Below are 26,357 nucleotides of genomic sequence, written 5' to 3'. Positions count from 1 at the left end.
AACCAATGAGGATCATTGTGTTACGCATCACGTTTGAGCTTCTGCAGGAACCAATGAGGTTCATTCTCATGTTACGCAGCACGTTTGAGCTTCAGCAGGAACCAATGAGGTTCATTCTCATGTTACGCAGCACGTTTGAGCTTCAGCAGGAACCAATGAGGATCATTGTGTTACGCATCACGTTTGAGCTTCTGCAGGAACCAATGAGGTTCATTCTCGTGTTACGCAGCACGTTTGAGCTTCAGCAGGAACCAATGAGGTTCATTCTCGTGTTACGCAGCACGTTTGAGCTTTTGCAGGAACCAATGAGGTTCATTCTCGTGTTACGCAGCATGTTTGAGCTTCAGCAGGAACCAATGAGGTTCATTCTCATGTTACGCATCACGTTTGAGCTTCAGCAGGAACCAATGAGGTTCATTCTCGTGTTACGCATCACGTTTGAGCTTCAGCAGGAACCAATGAGGTTCATTCTCGTGTTACGCATCACGTTTGAGCTTCAGCAGGAACCAATGAGGTTCATTCTCGTGTTACGCAGCATGTTTGAGCTTCAGCAGGAACCAATGAGGTTCATTCTCGTGTTACGCAGCACGTTTGAGCTTCAGCAGGAACCAATGAGGTTCATTCTCGTGTTACGCATCACGTTTGAGCTTCAGCAGGAACCAATGAGGTTCATTCTCGTGTTACGCAGCACGTTTGAGCTTCTGCAGGAACCAATGAGGTTCATTCTCGTGTTACGCAGCACGTTTGAGCTTCAGCAGGAACCAATGAGGTTCATTCTCATGTTACGCAGCACGTTTGAGCTTCAGCAGGAACCAATGAGGTTCATTCTCGTGTTACGCAGCACGTTTGAGCTTCTGCAGGAACCAATGAGGTTCATTCTCGTGTTACGCATCACGTTTGAGCTTCTGCAGGAACCAATGAGGTTCATTCTCATGTTACGCATCACGTTTGAGCTTCAGCAGGAACCAATGAGGTTCATTCTCATGTTACGCAGCACGTTTGAGATTCAGCAGGAACCAATGAGGATCATTGTGTTACGCATCACGTTTGAGCTTCTGCAGGAACCAATGAGGTTCATTCTCGTGTTACGCAGCACGTTTGAGCTTTTGCAGGAACCAATGAGGTTCATTCTCGTGTTACGCAGCACCTTTGAGCTTCTGCAGGAACCAATGAGGTTCATTCTCGTGTTACGCATCATGTTTGAGCTTCAGCAGGAACCAATGAGGTTCATTCTCATGTTACGCATCACGTTTGAGCTTCAGCAGGAACCAATGAGGTTCATTCTCGTGTTACGCAGCACGTTTGAGCTTCAGCAGGAACCAATGAGGTTCATTCTCGTGTTACGCATCACGTTTGAGCTTCAGCAGGAACCAATGAGGATCATTGTGTTACGCATCACGTTTGAGCTTCTGCAGGAACCAATGAGGTTCATTCTCATGTTACGCAGCACGTTTGAGCTTCAGCAGGAACCAATGAGGTTCATTCTCATGTTACGCAGCACGTTTGAGCTTCAGCAGGAACCAATGAGGATCATTGTGTTACGCATCACGTTTGAGCTTCTGCAGGAACCAATGAGGTTCATTCTCGTGTTACGCAGCACGTTTGAGCTTCAGCAGGAACCAATGAGGTTCATTCTCGTGTTACGCAGCACGTTTGAGCTTTTGCAGGAACCAATGAGGTTCATTCTCGTGTTACGCAGCATGTTTGAGCTTCAGCAGGAACCAATGAGGTTCATTCTCATGTTACGCATCACGTTTGAGCTTCAGCAGGAACCAATGAGGTTCATTCTCGTGTTACGCATCACGTTTGAGCTTCAGCAGGAACCAATGAGGTTCATTCTCGTGTTACGCATCACGTTTGAGCTTCAGCAGGAACCAATGAGGTTCATTCTCGTGTTACGCAGCATGTTTGAGCTTCAGCAGGAACCAATGAGGTTCATTCTCGTGTTACGCAGCACGTTTGAGCTTCAGCAGGAACCAATGAGGTTCATTCTCGTGTTACGCATCACGTTTGAGCTTCAGCAGGAACCAATGAGGTTCATTCTCGTGTTACGCAGCACGTTTGAGCTTCTGCAGGAACCAATGAGGTTCATTCTCGTGTTACGCAGCACGTTTGAGCTTCAGCAGGAACCAATGAGGTTCATTCTCATGTTACGCAGCACGTTTGAGCTTCAGCAGGAACCAATGAGGTTCATTCTCGTGTTACGCAGCACGTTTGAGCTTCTGCAGGAACCAATGAGGTTCATTCTCGTGTTACGCATCACGTTTGAGCTTCTGCAGGAACCAATGAGGTTCATTCTCATGTTACGCATCACGTTTGAGCTTCAGCAGGAACCAATGAGGTTCATTCTCATGTTACGCAGCACGTTTGAGATTCAGCAGGAACCAATGAGGATCATTGTGTTACGCATCACGTTTGAGCTTCTGCAGGAACCAATGAGGTTCATTCTCGTGTTACGCAGCACGTTTGAGCTTTTGCAGGAACCAATGAGGTTCATTCTCGTGTTACGCAGCACCTTTGAGCTTCTGCAGGAACCAATGAGGTTCATTCTCGTGTTACGCATCATGTTTGAGCTTCAGCAGGAACCAATGAGGTTCATTCTCATGTTACGCATCACGTTTGAGCTTCAGCAGGAACCAATGAGGTTCATTCTCGTGTTACGCAGCACGTTTGAGCTTCAGCAGGAACCAATGAGGTTCATTCTCGTGTTACGCATCACGTTTGAGCTTCAGCAGGAACCAATGAGGATCATTGTGTTACGCATCACGTTTGAGCTTCTGCAGGAACCAATGAGGTTCATTCTCATGTTACGCAGCACGTTTGAGCTTCAGCAGGAACCAATGAGGATCATTGTGTTACGCATCACGTTTGAGCTTCTGCAGGAACCAATGAGGTTCATTCTCGTGTTACGCAGCACGTTTGAGCTTCAGCAGGAACCAATGAGGTTCATTCTCGTGTTACGCAGCACGTTTGAGCTTTTGCAGGAACCAATGAGGTTCATTCTCGTGTTACGCAGCATGTTTGAGCTTCAGCAGGAACCAATGAGGTTCATTCTCATGTTACGCATCACGTTTGAGCTTCAGCAGGAACCAATGAGGTTCATTCTCGTGTTACGCATCACGTTTGAGCTTCAGCAGGAACCAATGAGGTTCATTCTCGTGTTACGCATCACGTTTGAGCTTCAGCAGGAACCAATGAGGTTCATTCTCGTGTTACGCAGCATGTTTGAGCTTCAGCAGGAACCAATGAGGTTCATTCTCATGTTACGCATCACGTTTGAGCTTCAGCAGGAACCAATGAGGTTCATTCTCGTGTTACGCAGCACGTTTGAGCTTCAGCAGGAACCAATGAGGTTCATTCTCGTGTTACGCATCACGTTTGAGCTTCAGCAGGAACCAATGAGGTTCATTCTCGTGTTACGCATCACGTTTGAGCTTCAGCAGGAACCAATGAGGTTCATTCTCGTGTTACGCAGCACGTTTGAGCTTCAGCAGGAACCAATGAGGTTCATTCTCGTGTTACGCATCACGTTTGAGCTTCAGCAGGAACCAATGAGGTTCATTCTCATGTTACGCATCACGTTTGAGCTTCAGCAGGAACCAATGAGGTTCATTCTCGTGTTACGCAGCACGTTTGAGCTTCAGCAGGAACCAATGAGGTTCATTCTCGTGTTACGCATCACGTTTGAGCTTCAGCAGGAACCAATGAGGTTCATTCTCATGTTACGCATCACGTTTGAGCTTCAGCAGGAACCAATGAGGTTCATTCTCGTGTTACGCAGCACGTTTGAGCTTCAGCAGGAACCAATGAGGTTCATTCTCATGTTACGCAGCACGTTTGAGCTTTTGCAGGAACCAATGAGGTTCATTCTCGCGTTACGCAGCACGTTTGAGCTTCTGCAGGAACCAATGAGGTTCATTCTCGTGTTACGCAGCACGTTTGAGCTTCTGCAGGAACCAATGAGATTCATTCTCGTGTTACGCAGCACGTTTGAGCTTCTGCAGGAACCAATGAGGTTCATTCTCGTGTTACGCAGCACGTTTGAGCTTCTGCAAGAACCAATGAGGTTCATTCTCGTGTTACGCATCACGTTTGAGCTTCTGCAAGAACCAATGAAGTTCATTCTCGTGTTACGCATCACGTTTGAGCTTCTGCAGGAACCAATGAAGTTCATTCTCGTGTTACGCATCACGTTTGAGCTTCTGCAGGAACCAATGAAGTTCATTCTCGTGTTACGCATCACGTTTGAGCTTCTGCAGGAACCAATGAAGTTCATTCTCGTGTTACGCAGCACGTTTGAGCTTCTGCAGGAACCAATGAAGTTCATTCTCGTGTTACGCAGCACGTTTGAGCTTCTGCAGGAACCAATGAAGTTCATTCTCATGTTACGCATCACGTTTGAGCTTCTGCAGGAACCAATGAAGTTCATTCTCGTGTTACGCATCACGTTTGAGCTTCTGCAGGAACCAATGAGATTCATTCTCGTGTTACGCATCACGTTTGAGCTTCTGCAAGAACCAATGAGATTCTGCAGGAACCAATGAAGTTCATTCTCGTGTTACGCATCACGTTTGAGCTTCTGCAGGAACCAATGAAGTTCATTCTCGTGTTACGCATCACGTTTGAGCTTCTGCAGGAACCAATGAAGTTCATTCTCGTGTTATGCATCACGTTTGAGCTTCTGCAGGAACCAATGAGATTAATTCTCGTGTTACGCATCACGTTTGAGCTTCTGCAAGAACCAATGAAGTTCATTCTCGTGTTACGCATCACGTTTGAGCTTCTGCAGGAACCAATGAGATTCATTCTCGTGTTACGCATCACGTTTGAGCTTCTGGAGGAACCAATGAGGATCATTCTCGTGTTACGCATCACGTTTGAGCTTCTGGAGGAACCAATGAGGATCATTCTCGTGTTACGCATCACGTTTGAGCTTCTGCAGAAACCAATGAGGATCATTCTCGTGTTACGCAGCACGTTTGAGCTTCTGGAGGAACCAATGAGGATCATTCTCGTGTTACACAGCACGTTTGAGCTTCTGCAGGAACCAATGAGGATCATTCTTGTGTTACACAGCACGCTTGAGCTTCTGCAGGAACCAATGAGGTTCATTCTCGTGTTACGCAGCACGTTTGAGCTTCTGCAAGAACCAATGAGGTTCATTCTCGTGTTACGCATCACGTTTGAGCTTCTGCAAGAACCAATGAGTTTCATTCTCGTGTTACGCATCACGTTTGAGCTTCTGCAGGAACCAATGAGATTCATTCTCATGTCACGCATCACGTTTGAGCTTCTGCAGGAACCAATGAGATTCATTCTCGTGTTACGCAGCACGTTTGAGCTTCTGCAGGAACCAATGAGGTTCATTCTCGTGTTACGCATCACGTTTGAGCTTCTGCAGGAACCAATGAGATTCATTCTCGTGTTACGCAGCACGTTTGAGCTTCTGCAGGAACCAATGAGGTTCATTCTCGTGTTACGCATCACGTTTGAGCTTCTGCAAGAACCAATGAGATTCATTCTCATGTTACGCAGCACGTTTGAGCTTCTGCAGGAACCAATGAGATTCATTCTCGTGTTACACATCACGTTTGAGCTTCTGCAGGAACCAATGAGGTTCATTCTCATGTTACGCATCACGTTTGAGCTTCTGCAGGAACCAATGAGGTTCATTCTCATGTTACGCATCACGTTTGAGCTTCTGCAGGAACCAATGAGATTCATTCTCATGTAACGCAGCACGTTTGAGCTTCTGCAGGAACCAATGAGATTAATTCTCGTGTTACGCATCACGTTTGAGCTTCTGCAGGAACCAATGAGGTTCATTCTCATGTTACGCATCACGTTTGAGCTTCTGCAGGAACCAATGAGGTTCATTCTCATGTTACGCATCACGTTTGAGCTTCTGCAGGAACCAATGAGATTCATTCTCGTGTTACGCATCACGTTTGAGCTTCTGCAGGAACCAATGAGATTCATTCTCATGTTACGCATCACGCTTGAGCTTCTGCAAGAACCAATGAGATTCATTCTCATGTTACATATCACGTTTGAGCTTCTGCAGGAACCAATGAGATTCATTCTCGTGTTACGCATCACGTTTGAGCTTCTGCAGGAACCAATGAGGTTCATTCTCATGTTACGCATCACGTTTGAGCTTCTACAGGAACCAATGAGATTCATTCTCGTGTTACGCATCACGTTTGAGCTTCTGCAGGAACCAATGAGATTCATTCTCATGTTACGCATCACGTTTGAGCTTCTGCAGGAACCAATGAGATTCATTCTCGTGTTACGCAGCACGTTTGAGCTTCTGCAGGAACCAATGAGGTTCATTCTCGTGTTACGCATCACGTTTGAGCTTCTGCAGGAACCAATGAGATTCATTCTCATGTTACGCATCACGTTTGAGCTTCTGCAGGAACCAATGAGATTCATTCTCGTGTTACGCATCACGTTTGAGCTTCTGCAAGAACCAATGAGATTCATTCTCGTGTTACGCATCATGCTTGAGCTTCTGCAGGAACCAATGAGGTTCATTCTCATGTTACGCATCACGTTTGAGCTTCTGCAAGAACCAATGAGATTCCTTCTCGTGTTACGCATCACGCTTGAGCTTCTGCAAGAACCAATGAGATTCATTCTCGTGTTACGCATCATGCTTGAGCTTCTGCAGGAACCAATGAGGTTCATTCTCGTGTTACGCATCACGTTTGAGCTTCTGCAGGAACCAATGAGATTCATTCTCGTGTTATGCAGCACGTTTGAGCTTCTGCAGGAACCAATGAGATTAATTCTTGTGTTACGCAGCACGTTTGAGCTTCTGCAGGAACCAATGAGATTCATTCTCATGTTACGCATCACGTTTGAGCTTCTGCAGGAACCAATGAGATTCATTCTCGTGTTACGCAGCACGTTTGAGCTTCTGCAGGAACCAATGAGGTTCATTCTCGTGTTACGCATCACGTTTGAGCTTCTGCAGGAACCAATGAGATTCATTCTCATGTTACGCATCACGTTTGAGCTTCTGCAGGAACCAATGAGATTCATTCTCGTGTTACGCATCACGTTTGAGCTTCTGCAGGAACCAATGAGATTCATTCTCGTGTTACGCAGCACGTTTGAGCTTCTGCAGGAACCAATGAGATTCATTCTCATGTTACGCATCACGTTTGAGCTTCTGCAGGAACCAATGAGATTCATTCTCGTGTTATGCAGCACGTTTGAGCTTCTACAGGAACCAATGAGATTCATTCTCGTGTTACGCATCACGTTTGAGCTTCTGCAGGAACCAATGAGATTCATTCTCATGTTACGCATCACGTTTGAGCTTCTGCAGGAACCAATGAGGTTCATTCTCGTGTTACGCATCACGTTTGAGCTTCTGCAGGAACCAATGAGATTCATTCTCGTGTTATGCAGCACGTTTGAGCTTCTGCAGGAACCAATGAGATTAATTCTTGTGTTACGCAGCACGTTTGAGCTTCTGCAGGAACCAATGAGATTCATTCTCATGTTACGCATCACGTTTGAGCTTCTGCAGGAACCAATGAGATTCATTCTCGTGTTACGCAGCACGTTTGAGCTTCTGCAGGAACCAATGAGGTTCATTCTCGTGTTACGCATCACGTTTGAGCTTCTGCAGGAACCAATGAGATTCATTCTCATGTTACGCATCACGTTTGAGCTTCTGCAGGAACCAATGAGATTCATTCTCGTGTTACGCATCACGTTTGAGCTTCTGCAGGAACCAATGAGATTCATTCTCGTGTTACGCAGCACGTTTGAGCTTCTGCAGGAACCAATGAGATTCATTCTCATGTTACGCATCACGTTTGAGCTTCTGCAGGAACCAATGAGATTCATTCTCGTGTTATGCAGCACGTTTGAGCTTCTACAGGAACCAATGAGATTCATTCTCGTGTTACGCATCACGTTTGAGCTTCTGCAGGAACCAATGAGATTCATTCACATGTTACGCATCACGTTTGAGCTTCTGCAGGAACCAATGAGATTCATTCTCGTGTTACGCAGCACGTTTGAGCTTCTGCAGGAACCAATGAGGTTCATTCTCGTGTTACGCATCACGTTTGAGCTTCTGCAGGAACCAATGAGATTCATTCTCGTGTTACGCAGCACGTTTGAGCTTCTGCAGGAACCAATGAGGTTCATTCTCGTGTTACGCAGCACGTTTGAGCTTCTGCAGGAACCAATGAGGTTCATTCTCGTGTTACGCATCACGTTTGAGCTTCTGCAGGAACCAATGAGATTCATTCTCATGTTACGCATCAAGTTTGAGCTTCTGCAGGAACCAATGAGATTCATTCTCGTGTTACGCATCACGTTTGAGCTTCTGCAGGAACCAATGAGATTCATTCTCGTGTTACGCAGCACGTTTGAGCTTCTGCAAGAACCAATGAGATTCATTCTCGTGTTACGCATCACGTTTGAGCTTCTGCAGGAACCAATGAGATTCATTCTCGTGTTACGCAGCACGTTTGAGCTTCTGCAGGAACCAATGAGATTCATTCTCATGTTACGCATCACGTTTGAGCTTCTGCAGGAACCAATGAGATTCATTCTCGTGTTATGCAGCACGTTTGAGCTTCTACAGGAACCAATGAGATTCATTCTCGTGTTACGCAGCACGTTTGAGCTTCTGCAGGAACCAATGAGATTCATTCTCATGTTACGCATCACGTTTGAGCTTCTGCAGGAACCAATGAGATTCATTCTCGTGTTACGCAGCACGTTTGAGCTTCTGCAGGAACCAATGAGGTTCATTCTCGTGTTACGCATCACGTTTGAGCTTCTGCAGGAACCAATGAGGTTCATTCTCGTGTTACGCATCACGTTTGAGCTTCTGCAGGAACCAATGAGATTCATTCTCATGTTACGCATCACGTTTGAGCTTCTGCAGGAACCAATGAGATTCATTCTCGTGTTACGCATCACGTTTGAGCTTCTGCAGGAACCAATGAGATTCATTCTCGTGTTACGCAGCACGTTTGAGCTTCTGCAAGAACCAATGAGATTCATTCTCGTGTTACGCATCATGCTTGAGCTTCTGCAGGAACCAATGAGGTTCATTCTCATGTTACGCATCACGTTTGAGCTTCTGCAGGAACCAATGAGGTTCATTCTCGTGTTACGCAGCACGTTTGAGCTTCTGCAGGAACCAATGAGGTCCATTCTCGTGTTACGCAGCACGCTTGAGCTTCTGCAAGAACCAATGAGGTTCATTCTCGTGTTACGCATCACGTTTGAGCTTCTGCAGGAACCAATGAGATTCATTCTCGTGTTATGCAGCACGTTTGAGCTTCTGCAGGAACCAATGAGGTTCATTCTCGTGTTACGCAGCACGTTTGAGCTTCTGCAGGAACCAATGAGGTCCATTCTCGTGTTACGCAGCACGTTTGAGCTTCTGCAAGAACCAATGAGGTTCATTCTCGTGTTACGCATCATGCTTGAGCTTCTGCAGGAACCAATGAGATTCATTCTCGTGTTACGCATCACGTTTGAGCTTCTGCAAGAACCAATGAGATTCATTCTCATGTTACGCAGCACGTTTGAGCTTCTGCAGGAACCAATGAGGTTCATTCTCGTGTTACGTATCACGTTTGAGCTTCTGCAAGAACCAATGAGATTCATTCTCATGTTACGCAGCACGTTTGAGCTTCTGCAGGAACCAATGAGATTCATTCTCATGTTACGCAGCACGTTTGAGCTTCTGCAGGAACCAATGAGATTCATTCTCGTGTTACGCAGCACGTTTGAGCTTCTGCAGGAACCAATGAGGTTCATTCTCGTGTTACGCATCACGTTTGAGCTTCTGCAAGAACCAATGAGATTCATTCTCATGTTACGCATCACGTTTGAGCTTCTGCAGGAACCAATGAGATTCATTCTCGTGTTACGTATCACGTTTGAGCTTCTGCAAGAACCAATGAGATTCATTCTCATGTTACGCAGCATATTTGAGCTTCTGCAAGAACCAATGAGGTTCATTCTCGTGTTACGCAGCACGTTTGAGCTTCTGCAAGAACCAATGAGGTTCATTCTCGTGTTACGCATCATGCTTGAGCTTCTGCAGGAACCAATGAGATTCCTTCTCGTGTTACGCATCATGCTTGAGCTTCTGCAGGAACCAATGAGGTTTATTCTCGTGTGTTAAGCAGATTCAGTTGAGCTTCTGTTTATGTCCGCTAATCAATGTTTATATCTGAATAATAGCCTAAATGAAATCTGTTCATCATATGAAGTGATCGAGTACCTTTAGAAAATTTTGACTAACCCGCTCAATTCATATGGATTAGTTTTACGATCGCCTTATGACCTTTTTTTGAAATGTCAGAGGTAGTTGCATAGCCAGACAATTGAGGGACAAAAAAGATCTTCATTTGTGTTTCAAAGACGAACACAAGTTTACGGGTTGGGAACGACATGAGGGTAAGTAAATATTTTTCATTTTTAGGTGACACTATGCCATTAAGGCCCATTATCTGACTAATAATTTTTTACACAGTTATTGATTAACAAATTCAATAATTTATCAATAACAATAATCATTATTATAATATTAATGTCAATTTAAATGTGTATCAGGTGTGGCCAAGCTTCAGGCATCGGCTTTCACTGCCAAAAAGTGTAAAGTACTCTAGAGACTTTTGCACAAGAATTGTACTTTTTTGTTTTTTAGTGTTCAGAGGTTCACTTAAAGCAAACCTTTTTTGTGTGCTTTTACAACATTTAAAACCCAAATGTACTGAAAGTGAGATATGGTTGATTATTTGTATGACTAAAAAGTGTGTCAAGTATAGCTTTGATATTACGCAAAATGGCAACAGAAATGCTTTTCTAAAACAGCTTTCCTTAAAACACTGGTCTGAAGGCTATTTTTAATAAAGTCATTTGGTGACGCAATTTTTTTTCTCGCTTTAATCATGTAAAGATGCAATTTGATTGACTCTATTTGTGTTTTACTCCATGTAGATTGGAATTCGATTACAGCACATACATGTTGATTCATTGTGTTGTTGTGTGTTCACAGGTCTGTCCGTGTACAGTAAACTCTTCCACGTTCAGGGCTCCAAAAACAGATGAATGAGGCCAAAGGTCAACCGTACCAATCAGCTGCTCTCTGGGATACGTTACACACGTCCTCCAACGGCTCAGAACATGAACATGAAGAGTTCAGCTCTTGACTTTTACCCGTGTCTCTCTTTATACTGTGTTTTGATAATCAATATTTCCCCTCAAATGCCTCCCCACCGGCCTTGTGTGTCTTTTTGAGTGTGTGATAGTACGCAACACTGCAACGATTGGATCTGTTCCAAAGGTGTTCTCTCTCTCGCTGCCCCAGACGTGCAGTTGTCCAGGCTTCATTTTCACCCCACAACTGATGCCATGTGGAGAGCGAGTGGACTGACGGCTCACGACAGCTGGCGCTCGAGCACGCGGAGCCAAACACACACCAACATCAACCTGTCCGTCAGACTCATCCATGTTTACATGTACATACAGAAGATTTCAACTTTCATCACCGCTAGTTAATGATCTCTTAACAACTTCTGTTGAAGTGCCTCGTTCAGGTGTGAGGAACCACATGTCCAGGTAAAGATGTCGTTCGTAAAACTAATAATTACAATCTCTCTTTCACACAATGGCAGTTTTTTGACCAATGTCCTGGTAATGCTTGATGCACACGTGCTGATGGGACGACGTTGTGTTTTCAGTTTGATTTGAGACGCCTCACTTTTATTACCTGGCCAAACATGAATAAATGACAGCACCTCATTCATGCCACAGAAACTAATCGTGACTTTGAGTTGAATATTACAGCTGATGTAAACAGTTCACATAAACAGTTTGTGTTTCATGAATGAGGGCGATTATGCAAGATTGACCTTGTTTAATGTTTATTATAGTTCATACAGTATTTGTATATTGTTTTCTCTCCTGAATTGACTTGAATGTCCTCATTTTATGCATGACCAGAGCAATGAAACTTGGTTAACGTGCTAGTACCTTCTTATCGTTCAGTTGTGTCAGTAAACTGGAAGAAATGTTAGCTACTTTTTGTTATCACTTTTGTTTTAAGAAGAAAGTTATGAAAATAATGCGCTGTCACCATTTTGAATCGTCAAGACAAACTTCACACAGCTCTTTTTGTCCAAGACTGTTTAATTAAAAAAGTGTTTTCAGGAGTAATAGCAGTAAAAACTTTAGCAGTTTGTGATCTAAAAGTTCATGTGTCGGCATACGTCAGCTTCACTGAAGAACTAAAAATCAAAAGTAAAGTCAATGTTTTCTCATATTTCTTTCCAGCATGTTTGCATTAATATCAGTAACACCGTCAGGTTAGACTAACCGTGTCGATTACTGTAGTACACACTAAACCGTTCTGTTTGGGAAATTGCGTTACGTTATACAGAAACCATCAGCTGATCCGTCGTAGAGCGACTGTCCTCCGTACAGATGTTACGAGGCTTTGCACCGCCGTTTCAGAGTTCAGAAATGGCACGAGGCAGTTTAAAAAGCTGACCAAAAATTACACATTACAAGTGGACAAGTCACTTCAAACGTCGAAGTTCGAGGGGTCGTAGGGTCGTCTGGTGTAGTGCTTGGAGAAGCCTCTGGCTCCCGGTGTGGATGTGTGTGAGAAGGATGAACAGAGGTATTCATTCAGAGTCCAGTTCCTTTCGGCCCTCGAGCGCCCGAAGCCGCGCTGGGCTCCGTGTCGGGGTCTGGAGGCCCTTCAGCTGCACTTGCAGGATTTGACGATCATGTTGGAGAGCTGCTCCACTTTAGGTATTCGGCCCACGTAGTAGAGGATGGTGAGCGGCTCCAGGTCTTGAGGGACGCAGCAGGGGGACGCGGACGCCTCGGGGTTCAGCGTGTTGTACAGGCTCAGCAGCTGCAGAAACCAGAACATCACGTCAGGTGCTTCATTTCTCAACCACAGTCACATTAGAGGGATACTTCACCCGAAAATATGGATTCTGGGACCTCAGAATAAAGAGTTAGCAGATATTTAGCAGGCAGTCTACTGATACTCTAATGAGAGGTAGTTGACATGTAGTTGCAAACTTACTTATCTTAACTTACGACTAAATAAAGTGTTACTAGTTTCTGTCAGTAATTACTCTCTCGTGTCGTTCCAAACTCGTCAGACTTTCCTTCATCTTCAGAACACACATGAAGATCTTTGATGAAATCTGAGAGTTTTCCGATCTCTCCATAGACTGCGATGTTACTGCAACTTTCAAGGCCCAGAAAGGTAGTAAAGACGTGGTTAAAATGGTCCATGTGACGACAGCGGTTCAGCCTTATGTTATAAAGCGACGAGAATACTTTTTGTGCGCAAACAAACCCCAAACAAACGGCTTTATTCAACAGTGCAGTGCTTCCAGTTTCTACGTCAGAATCCCCGGCTCATTATTGCCTTGAAGGCGTCACATGCATGGGCTAAAGTGACCAGCGTCAGCCAATAGTGAGGCAGCATTCTGCTGGAAGCACTGTAGTGTGTTTACGAAGCGAATAGCGTCAGAGACTGACACGAAAGTACTTTTGTTTGTTTGTTGCGCACTAAAAGTATTCTCGTCACTATATAACATTACATCTGAACCGCTGTCGTCACATGAGCTGTGTCCGAAACCGCTCCCGATCCACTATATAGTGCACTATATCCGGTGTCGGCCATTTTGTAGTGGTGTTCCCTACATTCGTTCACTACTTTTACCCACAATCCTCTCTGAAGTTGTCGGTAGTCGGTAAAAAGAAAAGAAAAAGTGATCTCTAAATTAGTCTATTATAGACAGTGGACTAAACGCTACTACAGTTAGCATCTCATTCCAAGATCCTTTTGTGTGAAGTGAACAAATCCCTCTCACTCAATCTTTCCTAACTCGCCCGTTTGTACTTAATAAACCAATAAAAACATTTGGCGCGAGGTCACAGCGTTGGGGTTCGTGCGCTCACAAGGTTTGCGAACAGTAAAGGCTACAGGCTAACACACTCGAGGTTAGAGCCAGCGCAGACGACAGGAGGAAGCGTGCGAGGAAGAGTAGTGTGGGGGACCATTTCACCAAACAGAATGACACAGATGTAACTTGGGTGATACAGCGCTTAAATATGAAAATACATTACATCTACATGTCAGTGGTAACAGATAAGGTGATGATCATCATCTTTCTTTATTATTGTTAGCACTACCTCAAACTAAAGCAGCGTCTCTTCGGTTCGGAGATGTCATTTTCTTAAATGAGCCGCGGCAATGTTTCAAATGAGCTGCTAACGCTAGACAATTTCGAAACTAAGGAGCCATTTGTCCGCCGATTACATACAAGCTCCTCGGTGTGTGTGTGTGTGTGTGTGTGTGAGGCAGAGCGGCGGAGAGATGCGACAGAGTTGCGAAATTGCAGGCGCGGCTCTAAATGGCTGTTATTTCAAATAGCGTAGCATATTTTAAACTAATCGGTTAACCGGTTTCAACCGGATAATGAGGCTCGGTGGTCGGTCAAGAAATGTTTTAGTTTTCGCCATCCCTAGCCTGAGGCGCTCAACGCCCACGTCATCTGTGAGCGTTTCAAACTATTTTAACCGATGAAACTACAAAGCTGGCACAGAGTTATATATAATTACATATTTTTTTTTACATTTATATAATTAAAAGGGGCTTCAAAAACCAAACAGCCGTTTCTGCTCCAGCTCTCCGACGCACAGTGTACCGGTAAACGTCAGCGTCCGAATTCAATTCATTTCGTTCTCTCCCTGCAGATATTGTGCAGTTACATGCCATACACTATACAGGGAGTGGGGAACGAGTGAGCGGTTTCGGACACAGCTATGGACTACTTTAACCATGTCTTTACAACCTTTCTGGGCCGTGAAAGATCAGAAAACTCCATATTTCATCAAAAATATCTTAATTTGTGTTCTGAAGAAAGTCTTACGGGGTTGGAACAACATGGGGAATTAAAGACAGAAATGTCATTTTTGGGTGAACTAACCCTTAAAAATAAATGGCAAAATAACCGGTTCAATGTTGCAAAGTTCATCAATTATGAAACAAATTAAATGTATGCTGTAAATCATCTCTAGAGAAGACAACAGTGTTATTATTCAGCTCAGTTCAGTAACAGTGTCAATGCTTCAAAGTTCATCGATTATTAAATAAATTCAATTTAGGCTGCATAGTCCAGACATATGGAAGTAAAATAATGACATGTTTCTGAAACAAAAATAAATGGAAATAAAATGCGAAACAAAATGGACCGAAAATTGCCTGTCGAATATTATAGGTTGTATTTTTAAACAGAATTAATATTTTATAAGTGAAAGGTGAATATGGATTATTGAATTTTTAATAAAGAAAATGTGTGTGAAATGTTTTGAAGTGAAATATTCACAGCTTAAATATACAACCATAAAAATGCAAGCCCTAACAATACAATGAAAAAAATATGCATTGCATTAACCGTGCTTGCATTTTAATGCACTTTAGAGCAATTCAACCAGCTTTTTTGTTTCAAAAACATTGGTTTTACTTCCATAAAGTCGGCTTTATTTATTGAATTAAAAAGAGCAGCTTGGACATTCTTCATAAACACAGTTAGTCTGTCCCGCTGTGCGCGGTGTTCCCTCACCGAGCTGTGTGTGGTGTCGGCGCTGCGCAGGTACGGACACGGGCCGGAGCAGAAGTTAGCGTGGTAGCCCTTGGGCTCGTGGATCCACCTCCAGCCCAGATCCTGCCGGAAGTCGATGTACAGCGGCCGCACGCAGCAGTTCTCCTCGTAGTTCCTGAAAGCAGAAGGAAACCGTCACTTTCGTTCACGTCCTCGCGTTTATTCAGAGACGTTTCCATACACTAGTGTTTCTAAAGGGGCTTTCACACTTTTTAGGCCGTGTGTCCACCAAAGCGTTTTTTCACACGGCTTTTCAATTGTTTTCAATGGGAGCGCCGCATTTTTAAAACGGCATGAGCGTCACGAGGCGCTGAGCGTTTTTTTCACGCTAAAGCGCTGAGCGTTCGCCGTTTTTTTACAGGTCGCCGAGAGTTGAAGAATGTTCAACTTTGGGTAAAACGCAGCGCTCATCACTGTCACTTTTTACCCAGCCGTCCAATCACAGTGGAGGAGGGGCGGGACTAATACCACACCTATGATTCTGTATCATAGCAATGAAGCGTCTCAACTCAAAAAAAAAAACTGCGCTGCCAAAACGCTCAAGCGCACATAACTTCATCTGGCTAAAAACGGGAACACGGCCTTATTTTGGCGGCGCTGAGAACGCCAGAGCCTGAACATACAGCGCTCACATTCTCTGTGTTTATTAGTTTACGATCTGTCTAACAGTCCTGTCGAATACGTTATTAGATAGAACTGTTATACATAGAAAGTAGACCGTAATGAAAAGGCATTCGCGTATGCCGTGTGTTTGGTGTCCAGTGTTGCTGAGCAGAAATAATCATGTTTGTCTTGTTCTCTTCAAAGTTCAGTAAAGTTAGCTTCATTCATTGAGAGAACAGGTATGAGTCACATGTGCGCCTTTTGGGTTTGTGTTCTTTGTAATGACGTATGTTCACAGTCTTATACCTCAACAGTTTTACATCAAACTGTGACTTTCTTGACTTACAAATGTATCTTTTAAATTGACAAACATCATATGTGTAATTCAGGGCACAATTCAAACGAGATCAAAATATTTGTTGTCTCTCGCCATTGACTACCGTACAATATTTTTCTGAAATAAGGTCCCATGGTCCACCGGAAGGGACTTAGGCTCTCTATAGCGCTGGTTTAGACCGACTCTGAAGTAGGAGTAAATTAGTTCCTCCAAAAGGACTAAAATCGTTCCTAGCTCCTGCGGTGCGAACGCGCCAGAACCCGGGAGCTTCCGCCACTGGTTCTAGGAACTATGAAGCGGTTCCTCCGGTGCGAATGCCCCTTTAGTCTTCTATTTCTGCCTTATAAACACGTCAGACAGTCTTTTAAAGCTCAGAAATTCCACTGTAAGGTGTGTCATTTTTTCCCTCCTGGATCCGACCCAGGTGTGGAGAGCTCACGGAGACACACACACTAAAGAGCCGGCGCACTACTTAGCATACTGGGACAAATCTAAACTTGCAAGCTCTTGCAGACGCTTCCAGCCGTCAGGTGCCAATTAAAAGCTTCATTCTTACAGGAAAAACCTCTCCAGACACATGAAGTTCCTGGAATGTGAATTCGAATGTCGTTTTTAAGAAGAAAGCAGATCAAATTCAGCTTGCGGTCCTGCCTTACAGAATAACTCTTACATTTATGCATTTGCCAGACGCTTGTATCCAAAGTGACTTTTATTGCATTCAAATGTTTATCAGTTCATGCGTTCACTGAGATATCTGGAATATATCTGGAGCTTATTTCAGGCATTTAACCAAAAACCCATTGGCGTCAGGACTACGGATCCGGAAGTGCTAAAATGCTCCTTTCCTGGTTTTGGACTACAAAAACACATCATCGCTCTTCACTGTGTGACGCTGCCTTCCAATTGACCCTTCGCAGGGAGCTTGATTGACAGGTGATCTGACCAATCATACTTCGCCATCCGCCATTTTGTCTGACAGAGCAGTAAGGAGAGTTAGTAGATTAACGTTGGAGGATTTGAACTTGAGAAGCGGAGTGTACTGACGTCTTTCCGCGGTTAAAACAACATTCCTTCTGATGTTCATTCGTGTTTATTTGATGCTATAAATGAACTAGAAGGAAGAGATGATCGGATCACGAGCAGCTTTAACTGAGGCAGCGATCTGTCACACACATTAAAGAGCCACAAAACGGTTTTATTGTTTACATTTCTTTAAAAAAATGACCAAATTTGAAAGGTGAGACTTTGTTTAATATCAAAAGTAACCGAAAAGTAAGCGGGTCTGTGTCTGTCAGTGTCCTCTCTGCTTTGTGATTGTCGGACATAGCGACAGTAACTAAGGGGGGCGGGTCTTTGCGAACGCTCAATTGGTCCAAAATGAGAAGACGACACAATTTAGTTGTCTAGCTTTTGGAACAGCCTTCGTGTCAGGAGCACCAATGATGCCTTCAAATGTTAAACTGTAAAAGTCTTAGCAGGCGACTCAGTAAGTTTGTGAACAGAGCTATGTTCGATGTTCTGAAGGAGAAGAAAGGCTCACGAGAAGCAGTAGCTGGTGTCCAGGGCCCGCTTGCGCCGCCTGGAGGAGGGCAGGACGTCCAGCCGGTGTGGAGGCAACATCATGAGGATCAGATGAGGGAGAAGCTGCTCCTTCTGCTTCTTCAGGCGACCCAGATCCCATCGGTTCTGCTCCTCGTACTCGCCGTCCATCCCTGAGGACACAGCACACACACACACACACACACCTTCAAGTCTGGATCATGAATATTCATATTTTTGGGAAGACATTGACGTTCGGTTGTGTTTCAATCCATTGTGACTTAGAGGAACGCAAAACTTAAAGTCCCCCTGTGGTGAATATCCAGTTTTTAATGTTGTTTGTGTGTCTATGTGGTGTTATTAATCTGCTTTAAGACAAAGCATGTGTAAGTTCATAAGTCGACAGCATTGCTGAGCATTTTTTGCTTAAAACTGCAGTGAACCAAAGACCTCAAGTCACAAAGTCAGGGTTTGAAATCGCTGGTGTTTCTGACGTCACATTCTTACGAATTTATTATAATTCTTAAAGAGGAACTATTCTGCCCTTTTACAGTCTTGCTGTAGTTTTCAGGCTCTACTAGAACAGGTTTTCCTGCTTGAATGTTTATTATTTCCTCATATTCTCCATTGTTGCGGCTCCTCTCTTCCCAGTCTGTCAGTAATGCTCTGTTTACTTCCTGTCTCTATGAAGCCCCGCCTTCTGAAAAGCACACTGTGCTCTGATTGGTCGGCTGGATCAGTGTGCTGTGATTGGTCGAGCGCTTCGAGTGTGTTTGGGAAATGTCCCGCCCCTTACCATAACCGCCAGTTTAACACACTACTAACTAACTCAACCAGGCCCCGCCCCTTTATTCTGCGTATTAATTATTGAAATGAGGAATATTGTGACGTGTTCGTTCCCGGAAGAAACTCAAGACTACAGTGGAGGCGTTTGAGGAGTTCAGAAACACTGACAGAAGAACTGGAGTGTTTTCTTGCTCGAGCAGCAGCATCACACACTAAAGACAGATACACATGGACAAAAGCACTTCAACTTCTCTCTGAAGGAGATTTTCCAGCTCAGCTTCTCTCAGACAGCCGCTCACTCTCCGTCTCCGCAAGCATCTGCGTATTCACTCTGTCTGTGATCGCTAAAGCAGCTCAGGTCCCTGGAGAGGCGTTGCCAATAGATACGGACACCCCTCTTTCATTGAGGGCCAAGAGCCTGAGTGCCCGCAGTCCAGCCAGAGCGTTCCCGAAACCCCAGACCCCCCCGAGGCCCCGCACTGAGCGAGATCCCATACGCTCGAGTCCGGCGGGAGCGCAGGCGCGGTTATCTCATCAGAGCGTGTGCGGTGGAGATGAGCCGACGGGGGAAAGCTGTGTGGGATTCATGAGTGTGTGTTGTATATTCTGTACTGCATCGCAGAGAAAAACTGTAAGAAGAGACTATAGTAATAAGCAATCTGGGGCCGAATTCACAGACATCTAATAAGATAAGTTCATACCTAAGTGCAATTCTTGAAAAATGTGTACGTTTGCAAATATTTTCTTAAAGTGGTGGTGAAAATCCAGCTTTTAATGGTGTTTGTGTGTCTATGTGGTGTTATTAATCTGCTTTAACACACACCATGTGTAAGTTCATAAGTCGACAGCATTGCTGAGTATTTTCTGCTTAAAACTGCAGTGAACCAAAGACAGTCTCAAAAACACGGTTTGAAATCGCTGGTGTTTCTGACGTCACACACTACCTTGACCAATCAGATCAACGTGTGATCGTCAACCAGTGGATCTCTGAGTGAGTGAGTGAGTGGAGGCGGGGCTCATTTGCATATTCATAGAACCGTGTATACTAAATGAGGCAAGGGTGTCGAGTTACATTCAAGATATTTTAAGACATGAAGACTTTTTTTACAAAGAAGAAACGTTTAAATATGTAATTTTGGTGATCAAAGATGAGATTTAAGGGATACAGTTATTGACTACAGGAGTTTCTTAAGAAGGAAATGTCAGGCTTTGGTGTTGCTGTATATGATTGTACAGCAATTCTTGCCAAAGACTCGCTGATCAACAAAGTGAAAAACGCTTCAGCTGTTTTATTACGTGGCCTGAAGATTACAGTAATGATCATAATAAGCACACTATTCAACATCACGTCATCACTGTATATTAAGCAGTTATTTTGTGCTGATTGCTGCTGAAAGTTGTCGTAATCAGTCAATTTTGTACAGTTTCTGAATTTCGGATTGATCAAAAAGTAATTTCCGTCATCATCGGTGTCACTTCAGAGGCTCATGATCCTCTCTGCTGATAGTGATGTGTATTGTATGTAGTTAGTGTAATGTTGTAATGCTTAATACCTTTAAATCCCAAAAGGTAAGATGTTTAATTAATGAATTGGGTTGTTTGGACTAGTTGGAGGTTCGTCTAACTTTAAGAGGTTATTTACAATGATTTTTCAGGAACATTATTTTCAGGAATTCAAATTACTCTTAACTTTTGTCTTTGTAAACATCTTAAGAAATGGTTTTGGGGAATACAAAATGGTCTTAACTTTATTCTTAAGTTAGAAAATATGGTGGAAAAAAGCATTTATGAAAAATGTTTAAGAATGTTGTGTGAGTCCGACTCCTTTTATTCACCTAAATTCATTCACCCCTCCATTTATATAAATATTGTTATAATTATATATTTCATTACACACATCCAGAGCATATTCATCTGAATAAAACTACAGAAATTCTCATCAAACATCGTTTATAGACAGAACGGTCTGAACAGTGATAAAGACCGATGCATAGGCAGGTGGAGCTGGGGAGGTGGAGGGGTTCAGAGGAACTCTGATAGCACAGCCAACACTGAACCAGAACATTCGAATGTTGAGCAAGCAATCTCATTGGCTGCAGGATCAGCAGTGGCCAATCAGCTTGTGCCATGTGGTAATGATGCGATGTGGCAAAGGACCGATCAGCTTGCGCCCTCTAGAGTTTCATGACTGAACTAAATATATTACATTTATGATTACCAATAATAAATAAATAAAAACTATGATACATGTTGTTTTTATTTTATTATTATTGTGCCAAAAAGGAGAAAGCACAGCAATGTTGATAAGTGACCAGCACTGGTGGGTTGTCTTCACTCACCTCTGAACTTGACCTCCAGCACCTCGTTGACGTGCTCAACAATGTCTCCGTTGGGGCTGAACGTGTGACACGGGCAGTGGACGCTGATCTCCAGGCCGAGGTTGGTCTCTGAGCGGTGCAACAATACACACTTTATACTTTATACTGCTTGAATATGGTAATTTCACTGCCAGTCACAGATATGAAACACGAACTGAATGATTTCAATAATTGACTATAAAAAAAACAAGTAACAGTAATATGCATATTTTGTCCGTTCATCATAAGGAGATGTGCAGGTTACTAATTCACAGTCCGATGACCTCGGAAGTGTTTCTGATTTTGTGTCACGATTTCCGGAGAAATGCAAACTCCTTCATTGAATCCATTTTACAGTTATCGACTGAAGTTTCTGTTATTCAGACCAACTAAAGAGTTAAAAATTATTTTTTATTGTATATATGACAGTACAGTAACAAATACAGTTGAGTGTTTTGGTGCACTAGATTTATCAAAATACACAATATGAAGCCATCGCTTTGCACTCTTTACTGTTCTCACTAATATTTTTTTAAAGGGATAGTTGGCCAAAAATGACATTAAACCCATGATTTACTCACCCTCAAGCCGTTCGAGATGCATATGTCAATCATTTTCAGTTATTTTAGAAAATGTCATAGATCTTTCAGTGGTTTTAATGTCAAGTTATGGGGACCACCTCCTTCAAGTCCCAAAAATGTGCATGCATCCTTCACAAAAGTAATCCATCCGGCTCCAGGGGGATAAACCAAGGCCTTCTGAGGGTCATCCGTGCGCTTTCGTTGTAAAAATATACATATTTAAAACTTTATAAATGAAAATAACTGGCTTCCGGCAACGGTCGACACAGGAGATGGTTGCCGACGTAATAATAATAATAATACGTTTATTTTATATAGCGCCTTTCTAAAGACTCAAGGTCGCTTTACAATAAATTACAAAACACATGACATAGAAACATGACATAGAAACTGTGAAGATACATATAGAAGCAGAACATAGATCAGGGGTCGGGGAAAAAAGTGACAAAAAGATATGTTTTAATGCGGGTTTTGAAGTCATGTAGTGATGAGAGATTACGGATATGTTGTGGAATGGAATTCCAGAGAGTCGGGGCAGCGGTGCAAAATGCTCTACCACCGAACGATGCTAGTTTGTGCCGTGGGATCATCAACAGACCGGTATCCGAAGATCTAAGTGTGCGAACAGGGGAGTATGTATGGATGAGATCAGAAATATAGTTGGGGGCAAGACCATGGAGTGCTTTAAATGTAATAAGGAGTATCTTGTACTGAATGCGATAGCGAATGGGTAACCAATGTAGACTGCGTAAAATTGGAGTAATGTGGGAAGATTTCTTTGAGTGAGTGATTACTCTGGCGGCAGAGTTCTGGATATATTGAATTTTATTTAATGAAGAATTGGGTAAGCCATAGAAAAGTAAATTGCAGTAGTCAAGCCGTGAACTGATGAAAGCGTGAACTAGGGTCTCAGCAACACTGGTGTTAAGAAAAGGACGTAAGCGTGCAATATTGCGAAGGTGCAAGAAGGCAGACTTAGTGAGCAAGGAGATGTGAGGAAGGAAGGAAAGAGAGGAATCAAAGATTATACCCAGGTTTTTGACAGTGGTGGAGGGTTGAACCAGAACTCCAGCAATATTGACATGTCAACACAGACACGGGATGTAGTTTGAGGTGAACCAATGAGAAGTAAATCTGTTTTATCGGTGTTAAGTTTGAGAAAATGAGTGGTCATCCAAGCATTTATTTCATCAATACAAGCTGATATGGAAAGCGTTGGGAAAGGTGCATTGTGTTGAGAATGGATGTATAATTGGGTATCATCTGCATAGCAGTGGAAATTGAAGCCATGATGACGGATGATGTTACCTAATGGGAGCATGTAGATGATGAAGAGAAGAGGCCCAAGAACAGAACCCTGAGGAACACCGTGCGGGACAGAGGCAGAAGTGGACTTAGACTGGCGGATGGAGATGTAATGTTGGCGATCGGACAGGTAGGAGGTGAACCAGGATAGGGCAGTTCCAGAAATACCAAGAGCAGAGAGTCGTGAAATGAGAATACTATGAGAGATTGTATCAAATGCAGAGGAAATGTCTAGAAGAATTAGAATACTGGTGGAGCCGGAGTCAGTGGCCACAAGGAGATCATTAACAACCCTAAGAAGTGCAGTCTCAGTGCTGTGGAGGGTGCGAAAACCGGATTGAAAACATTAATTGAGGTTGTTGGATGACAGATGAGTTTGAAGTTGAGCAGCAACCACTTTCTCAAGTAGTTTTGAAAGAAATGGTAGATTAGAAATTGGTCTGTAGTTGACCATGTCAGAGTAGGAAGCGTCGTGGCGTAGAACGAACGCGACAGCGCAACCAGAGAGCAGAGCAGAGCAAATAAAAAAACGTGTATTTAAAAGAAAATGTCGGAGGATTTTGATATTAGAGAAGAGGATATTGAGTTCTACGTCACGACGCTTCCTACGCTATGTCATACGCCGGCAACCATCTCCTGTGTCGACCGTTGCCGGAAGCCAGTTATTTTCATTTATAAAGTTTGAAATATGTATATTTTTACGACAAAAGCGCACGGATTACCCTCAGAAGGCCTTCGTTTATCCCCCTGGAGCCAGATGGATTACTTGAAGGATGAACTGTGAAGGATGATTGACATGCATCTCGAACGGCTTGAGTGTGAGTAAATCATGGGTTTAATATAATTTTTGGCCGAACTATCCCTTTAAGTTGTAAATAAAACAAAAATTATTGTTGCATGTTTTACAAGAAAAATACTATTTCATTGTTTCTACTTGAAAATTGCATGTTTAATAAAAAGCGTTACTTAATATTTCTTTGCACATTTGAGTAAATTTACTGATTTCTGAGTGAAAATTGTCCAACAGCAATGTTTGTCCGGTACTGCTGACATATTGACATCAGCACACTTTTAAACTTGAGTCTAGAGTACTACGTGATGTTCACAAGGCATAAAGTGTATCTGATCAATGCATGCAAGAAGTTGTATTCATATATTAGTATAATATATATATTGGCCTCTGCACAATCTTCCTGTAATGCGCTTTGGGAGACGGTCACTCACCTCTGTACATGAGCCACTCGCGTATGGTCTCGGTGACGTCGAAGGAAACCCACTCAGGCGTTCCTTTGGTGAGAACGTTCTTGCCGCCGATGTAGCGCTGCTTAGCGATGTGCTCATCGGGACGAAGAATCTGCCGACACACACGGGTTTGAGTATCAGTAAGTTTAAAGCTGACATTTATGTGCCGTCAGCATCAGCAAACAGAACTTCAAAAACCCACAGGTTTCCTCAACGCTCAAACAAATAGTCCCGCCCCCAGATTCAGGCCCGGTTCTAGAACCAAATCACTGAGGGTGCTTCTGAAAATAGTGAGGGTGCTTACATAAATGTAGGGTCATCCAAATGTTTTTAGTCTAGGGGGAGGGTCACAAATGTCATATTGTACCATTTTTTTGTATTCATGAAAATAGAAAAATTTCAAAGTGGCTTGTTTGGTGCATATTTTTCCATGTAGCGCCATGTAGCTCTCTCAGTCTCGGCCCCCCAGCGCCAGCAGATGGGTCTGACCCAACAAAAATCGTTTGATAGTGCGCGCGCGTACACGCTCAGAAAAAGTGCATCATGTCAGAACAGAACGCCAATGAAATGTTACCCCGGCAAAGCTTTAAAACACGAGCAAATAATGAACTTTTGTGATTGCGAATAAGTGCAGTGTCCTGTGAGTAACTCCGCTGTGAAGTTTAGTCACTGACATGAGGTTAACTAGCTCAAAGGTTTCACGTTGCCTGCCTAGCAACTAAATATTCTTTTAAAGCTTCAAACCAACAGCAGAAACGCTAGGCATTTTATTTAAAAAATGGTAACACTTTATAATAAGGTTTCATTTTGTTAGCGTAAACTAATTTCCTGAGCGGGACGCACACACGCAAACAAAGTGGGCAATTAAAGAGACCTCTTCACCTATGCGTATCACGATCGCGAAAGGACACAACCAATCAAATGCATTAAACATGAAAGCATAATTAAATCATTTCTGATTTGAAAAATCGTGTTAATGGATTTATTTTGTGTATTAGCCTATATGTATGGGTGTGAATCCTATTGTCGGCAAATTCTCGTTTACATGTGTGCTATTAGTAATTTCATCTGAGGGTGCTTTCACTTTTGTTTGAGGGTGCTTAGCACCCTCAAACACCCCCATAGAACCGGGCCTGCCCAGATTCAACCATTGGCCGACTCAAACGGATCAGAGTCATGAATAATAAAGTAACCACAACAGTAGTTTAATGACAGTAGTGAGAAAACAGCAGCTCAGAAAGCATCTGATCGTGGAGATGTGGATGTTTGCTCTGCGATTCAGAACTCCAGTCACGGCACGTTTATATAGCTATAGATCGCTTTACAGTATTAGACATGAATGAACATGTCTCTGTCGGACTGGTGTGTTTCCCGAAAGCATCGTTAGCCAACTATGTCCGCAAGTTCTGTCGTTATCAGCAGTTCAACGCTAGCCTAGAAATCTAGACGCACCCTAGCGGCAGCAACATGTATTCTGCAGCCAGGGCAGTCTAGCAACTCTCCATAGACCTTCTAGCTGCAAACACCTAAACTGGGTCCGGCCAATCACGTCGTGTATAGAGTAGGCGGGGGCGGGCTTAACATATGACGACAGAGTTGCGACGGCTGCCACTTGAAAACAAAGAATGGCGGCTGCGGATGGAGAACAGCAGTCTCTCGAATCGGCTTCGGAGGACTTGAGTTCAGTTTTTCTTTAAGAAAAGAGCAAAGAACGGCACTGAAGTCATTCTTAAAGGAAGAAGTGTTCGGAGTTTTGCTGGATCTTTGCCGCTCTGACTACGTCACCTTTTCCGTGTCTCTGGTTGGTTGTAGCGCTATCCTATTGTGTGCAGAGGGATTTTGAGAGACAACCGTTTATCCCGCCCCTCGGATTGAGCCGCGTCTATGGAGAGCTGCCAGACTAAACATCTTGATGTAAGTC

At 43.5% G+C, this 26,357-nt stretch overlaps 2 protein-coding genes across 4 annotated transcripts in view; one reads left to right on the top strand and one right to left on the bottom strand.

Moving 5' to 3' along the window:
- The window catches only part of ttll5 (tubulin tyrosine ligase-like family, member 5), a 169,311-nt gene extending 157,009 nt beyond the window's left edge, over window positions 1-12,302 (top strand). The window contains exon 31 of one of the 3 annotated variants that reach the window (XR_013800000.1): window positions 11,051-11,187. Coding sequence is in view for 2 of the 3 variants with exons in the window: in XM_079633051.1 (XP_079489177.1) it covers window positions 11,051-11,103 (53 nt within the window). In the remaining variant the exon portion in view is untranslated. Of the gene's footprint in view, window positions 1-11,050 lie in introns of all 3 variants that reach the window. The other 2 variants (XM_079633051.1, XM_079633052.1) reach the window with 2 other exon arrangements.
- Window positions 12,139-26,357, bottom strand: part of tgfb3 (transforming growth factor, beta 3) — a 50,758-nt gene continuing 36,539 nt past the window's right edge. The window contains exons 3-7 of the mRNA XM_079633100.1: window positions 24,419-24,548; window positions 21,291-21,398; window positions 18,167-18,338; window positions 15,648-15,801; window positions 12,139-12,916 (exon numbers count right to left, since the gene is read on the bottom strand). Of these exons, the coding sequence (XP_079489226.1) occupies window positions 12,758-12,916; window positions 15,648-15,801; window positions 18,167-18,338; window positions 21,291-21,398; window positions 24,419-24,548 (723 nt within the window). The 3' untranslated portion in view covers window positions 12,139-12,757. The remainder of the gene's footprint in view (window positions 12,917-15,647; window positions 15,802-18,166; window positions 18,339-21,290; window positions 21,399-24,418; window positions 24,549-26,357) is intronic.

Source organism: Phoxinus phoxinus, assembly GCF_949152265.1.
Source record: "Phoxinus phoxinus genome assembly, chromosome: 13".
Classification (NCBI taxonomy): Eukaryota; Metazoa; Chordata; class Actinopteri; order Cypriniformes; family Leuciscidae; genus Phoxinus; species Phoxinus phoxinus.
Note: the sequence above shows the minus strand (reverse complement) of the source record. Positions and strands in the feature narration are given on the sequence as shown.